The sequence below is a fragment of the Salvia hispanica genome, chromosome 5, assembly GCF_023119035.1.
Source record: "Salvia hispanica cultivar TCC Black 2014 chromosome 5, UniMelb_Shisp_WGS_1.0, whole genome shotgun sequence".
In the NCBI taxonomy this organism is placed as follows: Eukaryota; Viridiplantae; Streptophyta; class Magnoliopsida; order Lamiales; family Lamiaceae; genus Salvia; species Salvia hispanica.
In genome coordinates, this window is record NC_062969.1 from 3,665,186 (window position 1) to 3,673,855 (window position 8,670).

Genomic DNA, 8,670 nt, shown 5'->3' on the forward strand with positions numbered 1-8,670 from the left:
TTTATCCCCAGTTTTTAGCCAACTTTTAGCCAACTACTCCAATGGTTTCTCCCTTATTTCTCCCTAACTCAACATTTCATTTTTACATCATCACTAATTTAATTGTTTTATTTTTGTATATAATAAAGCTAGCTAATTTAATTTATAAGACAAAACAAATAATAGTAATAAAGTTCGTTGTATTAAAACACGAGTAAACATTACAACGACGAAAATTAATAAAAAAAAAATAGTACAGGAATGGAAAAAAAAATTCAAAGTAAAAAAATTCAAGGGCGGTGGGCGCGGTTTCTATTTGCCCACAATTCTTCGATCATATCGTGTTGTAGTGCTCGATGGGCCTCCTTTTGGTGTATGTCCATGAACGCCTTGAACCGTTCATGTTCGTTGTACGGTACACCCCGGCGGGCGGACTCGGACTCGGTTGAGACACCGTGACTCGATGATGCAACACTGGTGACGTTGAGGACGCCTTCGTGTTCATCCTCGATGATCATGTTATGCATGATGATGCACGCATACATGATGTCGGCAATATCCCCCTGGTAGTAAAAGCACGTCGGGCCCTTTACCAGTGCAAATCGTGCTTGGAGCACCCCAAACGCCCTCTCCACATCCTTGCGCGCAGACTCTTGCGCTCGGGCAAAATACTTTCTACTATCTCCGATTGGGCATCTGATCGTCTTCAAAAACACGGGTCATTGCGGATAGATGCCGTCAGCCAGGTAGTACCCCATGTTATGCACATTGCCATTGGCCGTGAATTCGATAGAGGGGCCTAACCCGTTGATCCGCTCGTTGAAAAGGGGCGACGAATTGAGAACATTTAGGTCGTTGTTCGACCCGGCTATACCAAAATAAGCATGCCAAATCCAAAGCCGTTGGTCGGCAACGGCTTCAAGAATGATGGTGGGATGCGTACCTTTGTAGCCGGTAGTGAACTGGCCTCGCCACGCGGTTGGGCAGTTCTTCCACTGCCAGTGCATACAGTCGATGCTGCCGAGCATCCCCGGAAAGCCGTGGGTCCTCCAGTGCCAATCCAGCAGGAACTGGCAGTCAGCTGCGTCCGGCGAGCGAAGGTAGTGCCCCCCAAATATCTCTCGCACGCCCTGACAAAAATTCTTCAGGCACTCGTTGCCAGTCGTCTCGCCGCATTGCAGATACTCATCGAACATGTCGGCGGACCCTCCATATGCCAATTGTCGGATGGCAACAGTGCATTTCTGCAGGGGCGATAGACCGAGCTTCCCTGTGGCGTCTCGCTGGAGCTGGAACTCGGGGTAACGCGCGGACAACGCATTAACAATGCGCAGGAAGAGGGAGCGGCGCATTCTGAATTGGCGACGAAATACATCTGCCGGATAACGTGGTTCCTCAGCAAAATAATCGGCGAACAGCCGATCGTGCCCACCAGCGTGGTCGGGGTGGATGTATCGGCGCCGCCTGCGGATTGGCCGTTGGGGTGGCTGCTGCATTCGAGCAAGCTCGCTTTGTATGAAACGGGAGATATAGTTGTTGACTGGGTTGTTGGCGAAACCCGCGACATCCCATCCGGTGGGAGCGGGAGGTACCTCCTCTTCGGAAGAAGAATGAGATATCTCCTCGTCGGACCGAGAATGAGAAGATGATTCAGAATTCATTAAATATAGATGGAGAGAGAAAATAAATGAAGAGAGAAAAGGGATGAGGATGAGGAGAGAATGAAGAGAGAAAAGGGATGAGGATGGGGAGAGAATGAAGAGAAGGTGTGTATTTATAGGGGTGTAAATTAAAAAAAAAAATAAAAATAAAAAAAATAAAAAATAAAAAAAACTATTTTTATCGCCGGATTATCGCCCACAGTGGTCGGCGATAATCCGGCGATAAACCGGCGAATTTTCGGGAGCCGGCGTTAATTCGGGAGAATTAGCGCCGGATTATCGCCGATTCCTCCCCATTGCCGGCGATTTCTCGGCGATAATCGGCGAAAAAACGCCGGATTTATCGCCGAGTGCATTGGGAGTGCTCTAAGAAGTAGTAAGAACAAATGTAGTATCTGATTTTAACATAGAGCTTAGATTCCATGACCATTTAATTTATTTTCTACTTGAAAAAATCAATTTGATATCTGATGTATTTGCGACTTGTATTCTAATCGAGTTGGAACTTTATAAACCTAAGAATTTTCAGTTCTAACTCTACACTTTCGGATTTGGAAATAACTCAATTACTGGAGTAAGTTATAAGCTGATAATAAAAATTTAACTTATGGAATAGTATATTTTTATTCTTAAAGATCCCGTATTTATAATGAATAAATATTTACAAAAGTTTCAAGATATACTCATATAACAAATATAATAGGAGTACTATAAAAGATCTAAAACATTCCAAAAAACATGTAAAACGGATGAAAACAAATATTATTGAAGTATTGTTAGTGAGAAATGAATGATTAATCTTATTAGAGAGAAAAAAGTTTTTTAAATTAAAAAGTTTTTATTTTTAAAAGCGGACTAAAATGAAAATAATTTTTTTTTAAAAGAACGGAAAGAGTAGAGCATCAAATTAACGATAAATTATTCAACTTAGTTTGACGTCATAAAGTCAAACTGTCTCATATAAATCTAACATCTTAGAATAACATTTGGCATTTTTTATAATCTAAACAATGTCGCTCAACACGACACCACATCATTTTTCGGTCGCTACATAAAAAACAAATAACATTGACTATTATATAGTACTATAGTATATATAATTTTGCAAAATGTATCAAAAATTAAAATCAGGTACAAATCTTTGACATTAAAAATATGCAAACATAAAGGTACCAATTTAGGCCATCTCCAACCATTTATGCCAAACCCAAACCCACTTTTGAGTATACGTCACACCAAAAAGTAGTCTTACTCCAACCATTTACACCATATTTAAGTTTACACCATTTTTGAGTATTCGTCTAGCAAAATTTTGGAGTAAACACCATATTTAGTGTTATTCCATTGAAAAATCTAAAAATGGGTTTGAGTTTGGTGTACAGTCGGAGAACTTATCTACACCAAAAATGAATTTTAGTGCATGGTTGGAGATGGTCTTTAACCAAACCCTATTGGATGATCAATTCCTTTCTTGTCCAACGTCAAAGTTGTTTCACATGAAAACGTGTTCTTTTAATTTGTTGCCGACATGTGATTTGTCTACTCAAATTTGCAACATACACTATAATTGATTTACATACTTGTTCATTGATAGTTATACATATACATATATTATCCTAATATTGGTAGCATAATTTATTTGGTTTAATTAATGCTTTTGTATGCTGTGAGATGGCCTGGAATCCATAGGAGTATAGGACCATATTGATTATTGACATCGTCCTTAACCAATTTAGCATTTCTTAACTAAATTCAACTTTTCACAGATATTAATTGCTAGGGTTACGGCCCAATATTCATAAGCCTTAAATATCCACAGAATCTAAATTGTGGTTGGTCAAGTGGTGAAATATTTTGGGGAAGTATATATAATTAAAAAGTAGTATTAATTTGTATGAATTTTAATATAGTTTTGGACTTTGGTTTTGCACATGAACTGAAACGTTTCACCTCGAAATACATAAAATTTCAATTGTTTTCTTTTTTTCAATGCTTATCAATTTTCAGTGAATTATCTTTATCATGGCCAGCTGAATGACAAATTAATGTCATTAAAGTGTAGTAGGTATCCATATATACCATTGTGTTTAAGTCATGTAGAGTTTTATGTAAAAATCAATATTTGATAAAAGTTCGTGAATTGGATTAGACACAATCACCTCTATAATTAATTATTCGTGAATCTTATGATAAAATTATGAAATACTAGATCTCAAAATGCAATTAAATGATAGTACTACGAGATTTGATAACTCACTTTGGTAAACTCATCAACTCAAGAAAAAAGAAACAGATTAATTCATAAATGTCTGACAATTTTTTTTGAGGTACATAAATAACTGTACCGATAAGGGAAACCAATAAATACTGTAAATGATTTTAACCTTAAACTTATGAATTTATTTCCTTATTAAATTTAACTGGAACGCAATTCACGTGTTTTTATCTTACTCTCCTTTTTGGATGGCTTACTGTTTACATTTCGATCGAAATTTAAAACAAAATAATTTTTTCATTTATTAAATTAGGTGAACTAAAAAAACGAAAATTAAAACGCCTCATTAAACAATAAGGGGACAATCGTTGCGTTAAAAAAATATGAATAATCAAGGCGGCCAGTTAAATTTTGGAAGGAGCATTGTCGAAACATTCAAAAATCAAAACCTAAGTTATTTCCTTTATAGAGGAAGCTTATGCTTAATTTATTTCTGAATTATAGAAATCTTTCGCAAAATTTTATTTTTTACATGATTAACTGGTATTGAATTTTAAATATAGTAAGGCTCATAAAAACAGAAGTAAATAGAAATAGAAATAGAAATATTACAACTACTGTGGTTCTCAGCTCAAACAATTATCTAAATAATCTCTCGCAGAAAACGAACATGTCCAATTTCTCAACATCAACTTGAACAAAGAGGACTATTCCGTTGCTAGACTATTAAATTATTACGGATGAATCAAACTCCCTTTTCTACTTGGTTGTGCCGTTGGGGAGGCGGCCGGTTGTTCCCAGCGGGTTGAGCTCGTCCCATGCTTCGATCCAGGTCACCATTGCATCTGCCAGCTTTATGAAGTAGTCGTCCACCTTCCCCAGCTTCGCCTTCACCAGCTTGGAGATCTCGATGTAGCATTTCTGCACGGTGGTGCATTCCTTTGGGAGGACGACAGATTGGAAGAACGGGATCAGCTCTTCCTGCCAGTAGATGCCCTTGTATTCCTTCTTGAGATTCACAAACGGATTGCTGGCCTTGCTGTGCCAGATGTATGGCAAGCCGGTCTTCACGCCCCAACCTAAGTGGTCGCAGATCACCTACAACGGACATGATTAATGGCATTGTGCAATGAATGAATTCGAGGCATCACTAATGAAGGGAGTCTACCTTAATGCACCAACCAGCCCACATGTCGTCATAGCGCCCAATGGGCTGGCCGTCTCCCATTAATCCGAAGTACATTGCAGGGCCAATCAACTCACGGTCGAAAGCTAGGTTCATCCCACACATTGGGAACAGAGTTCCCTTTGGAATTGTCATGACTGCATCAACATACCTAAAGACAACATTTATAAGCAAACGTCTCAACAAACATTTATAAGCAGCACGAGAAGATTGAAGGGATCTATACGGCTATACCTGGTGTTCCTCTCGCGTGGCTTGACAAGTTGAGTGGGCGCGTCGTAGTCAGGGATGTTAAGCCAAAGACCGTGAGACACGGCAGTTGACACACCTTCACGGAGACTGAAGGGGTACCCCCGGACAAAGTCTGCACCCTCACGGTAGGGATCATAAAGGGTGTTGAAGAAAAACGGAGATGATGGTGACAGCAGGTTCTTGATGTGCTGCTCGAGTGCGTTGATGTCCTCCCCAGATGGATTTTTGGCAACCTGCACACGAACAAATGAGTTGATATAGATTAGAACTATATCTACCAGATCAATGCTCCGATAACTTAAAACCATTGTAGAGATATACTCCACGCAATCTGTATGATGCTGGTGCCATAGCAATGTACTGATTCGACATATTCAATAGATCAACACAATGTGCAACTAAAGAGATGTAAAAGATGATGAAATAAAAGCGAAGCACTTAAGTTTATTTTCTTTTATTGAGTAGTTACCATCTAGATTAGCAAGGACCATGAAGTTAGAAGAACATAACCTCAAATTGATTTTCTTCACATACATACAAACCAAATTATTCTATTGTACTATCTTAGAATTAACCCCTAAAACCATAATAGCAAGCGTGGTAACTTAAAGTATTTCTCCAAACTTTGATAATTGAATAACAATTAGGCTATCAATATCCTCAATCTGCACTCAGCTAACTGAAATTACAATATTAATCCTAAAAACTGTCAATCTGAGCCATCTGCAAATTTCAATAAACATTTCTTGTAAACATTCAAAAATTTTCTTTACAAAACGAAAGGAAAAACAGGGTAAACAGAGCAGAAAAGCATATGCAGTTTGCCACAATTATAAAAGGTAATTAAAAAAAATCCATCTTCGAAAGCATCCCGCCATTGCAAAGCCAGAACACAAATGTGTAGAAACATACATGTATAAATAGTAAATACACAAGCTCAAAAATCAATAAAAACAAAAGGAATATAATATAGAAAAATGATTGAAATGGCATAATTGGAGAGATAAGAAATGAAAGGGAAGGAGAATCTCACGAAGCAATCGTCATCAATGGTGAAAATGTACTTCTTCTTAGAAACCATGTAGCCGAAGCAGCGGCAAGCGGAATCCTTGAAGGAAATGCAGCTGGCCTTGGGGCCTAGAATCTTATTGATATCGTTCCTATTGTAGAGCTCGTAATCGAAGCCCTCGGGCACCTTGATCGTCTTCGATGGATCGCCGTCCTGCACAATGATCAGATGATACGGCTGGAAAAACGGGCGCCACATCTCCAGGAAATCCAGGTTTCTGATCGTCGGGATCACGATGTCGAGCTCATCCTTGAGCAGCGGCGTCGAGGCTGCCATTGTTGTTGAGATTGGGAAATACTATTTGTTTTGATTTGGGGAAAATTTGAGAAGAGGGAGATGGGATTTGTATGAATGAGGAGCTGACCGATTCGCTAATTATTTATTTTCTCTGTTTTTTATTTCCCTACGTCCAAATACAAAAAAATAAACGAAAATTTCCAAGAATAACAATTAAAATAATTGACAGATTTCGTTAATTTCGAGTAGTTAGTTTTTCTTTGGATTCAACGTGTCAATTGTTTAACTTTATTTTTGAAATTGTGAATAATTATTTAAACTAAAATACCTTGCCAATTAGTCAACAATTATTTTAGATTCACATGTGGAAACAAATTTCGGTAAACACTATTATTCGTTTGGTAAGAGTAACTTTCATATATTTTCTATTTTTGTTACTAGTTTGTAGAGGAGTGGATGAGGATGACATGGGAAATGGAGAAAGAGAGAATGGCGGCAAAAGAAGAGGAGTGATTGGCGAATAATTCAAAGTTAGCCGCCCAATCACCAATGTTGTTCATGAATCCTATGCACTATTTCTTGTTCATATTATTAGTTGTCAAATTACAGAAGAAATTCTGCTCCACAAGACTCTACTATGAATGACCGTACGACACGATGCAGTTAAAATTAAAAAAAATTTAAGTGCATTGTGATAAATGACATCAATTATTTTGGAGCCAAAACGTGGGATGATGCAAAATCGAAAGTCCATGGTTAATAAAACATTCCAACAATAAAAATATACCTAATGTAATTAAGAAAACAATTTGAAAGTTAAAATACCACTACTAATATTTATCCTAACAAAAATGGCACGATTGTAGTATGGAAAACGAAATTGTTTATTTTGACCCATTATATGTGAATATAAATTCAGTTGTAAGCAACAAGCCTAAAACTAATGAAGGCCGTAACAAAGCCCATTTAAATATTTATAAAAAATAAGTGTATTTGTTCAGGCCCATTTACATATTTAGGGCCTCGATACAAAAAAAAAATAATAAAGCGATAATTTGTGTTTTTGATAGTCATGGGCTCAGAAATGGTCGAAGTCGTCGAATAGGAGCATTATTTTGACTATAGCCCTTGGGAAATTTACCAAAGATCCAAATTTCATAAAAAAAAATTAAACAAATGTTAAATATCAAAAGTTTTTAACAAATAAATCCACATCATTCTAAACGTAGATCTCGCAATCCACTAACACTAATTCAACATTTTTTTTAATTAGTTTGTCTTACTTTATCAATTGCGCATTCATTTACAACTTTGTCAATTATTTTGTGGACGGATGTAGCATAACTCTCATGTCACAAGTGTTGAAATTCGAAAATCCTTTCCAAGTGATAAAGTATTCAACTATCTAAATCATCTTCCTAACTCAAATTAAACTTGGGTGATTCGCTACCAAGAGACATGATTTTGGTAAGACTAGCTGTGAGGTTAAAATTTTCTTTAAACTGAAATGCAAAATTCCTAATTATTGGCAATTTGATAAAGTAGGATAGTATGAAAGCAGCGAATGAGGTGATGACACGTGGAAGAAATTATATTCGTAGCAGTAGCAGCTCCACGAGAATTAATTTGAACCACTGAAATTGATAAATATGCAGATTTGTTTAGTCGAAAGGAGAAAAAGAAGAAAAGAGAGGTGATGGTGAAGATGATGGCTGCCGCAGCTATCCCATATTCACCTCTTCTTCTCAAATCCATGGCTTCCCGGAAGCCCATTTCTTTTGCTGCCAAAACTGTCACCTCTAAAAAGGTCCCTCTCTTTCTTGTGTTCTTGATTCATTGTTTATTTTGATGGATTGATTTATTTTGAGTTTAATTACATATTTTATCAATCTATCTTATCACTCAAAGTAAACGCGCCCAATGCAGGGTACAACGGGGTCGAAGCCGAAGCTGCTGACACGGGTGGAGCAGCTACGGCTCCTCAGCAAGGCGGAGAAGGCGGGGCTGCTGTCGGCGGCCGAGAAGTCGGGGCTGTCGCTGTCGGCAATCGAGAGGCTCGGGCTACTGTCGA

At 37.8% G+C, this 8,670-nt stretch overlaps 2 protein-coding genes across 2 annotated transcripts; both read right to left on the minus strand.

Annotated features, from left to right (window-relative positions):
• Positions 1 to 269: 269 nt before the first annotated feature.
• LOC125189237 lies at positions 270 to 1,640 on the minus strand. The gene is made up of 2 exons (XM_048086534.1): positions 923 to 1,640; positions 270 to 661 (listed from the first exon to the last, which is right to left on the minus strand). The coding sequence occupies exons 1-2, from the start codon at positions 1,638 to 1,640 to the stop codon at positions 270 to 272; spliced, it is 1,110 nt and encodes a 369-aa protein (XP_047942491.1).
• A 2,784-nt stretch (positions 1,641 to 4,424) lies between these two features.
• Positions 4,425 to 6,728, minus strand: LOC125187110 (UDP-arabinopyranose mutase 1). The gene is made up of 4 exons (XM_048083632.1): positions 6,327 to 6,728; positions 5,276 to 5,526; positions 5,024 to 5,192; positions 4,425 to 4,953 (listed from the first exon to the last, which is right to left on the minus strand). Exons 1-4 carry the CDS (start codon positions 6,636 to 6,638, stop codon positions 4,615 to 4,617), a joined length of 1,071 nt encoding a protein of 356 aa, XP_047939589.1. The 5' UTR covers positions 6,639 to 6,728; the 3' UTR covers positions 4,425 to 4,614.
• Between the last annotated feature and the right edge of the window lie 1,942 nt (positions 6,729 to 8,670).

Bases quoted from the DNA above. Each gene is read 5' to 3' on its own strand.
- LOC125187110 (XM_048083632.1), bottom strand. From the start codon at position 6,638: ATGGCAGCCTCGACGCCGCTGCTCAAGGATGAGCTCGACATCGTGATC. The intron at 5,527-6,326 runs GTGAGATTCTCC...GTTCGTGTGCAG, and splicing joins CCATTGATGACGATTGCTTC to GTTGCCAAAAATCCATCTGG. The intron at 5,193-5,275 runs GTATAGCCGTAT...TGTTGTCTTTAG, and splicing joins CCACGCGAGAGGAACACCAG to GTATGTTGATGCAGTCATGA.
- LOC125189237 (XM_048086534.1), bottom strand. From the start codon at position 1,640: ATGAATTCTGAATCATCTTCTCATTCTCGGTCCGACGAGGAGATATCT. The intron at 662-922 runs GTACGCATCCCA...GCCCAATCGGAG, and splicing joins GTTCACTACCGGCTACAAAG to ATAGTAGAAAGTATTTTGCC.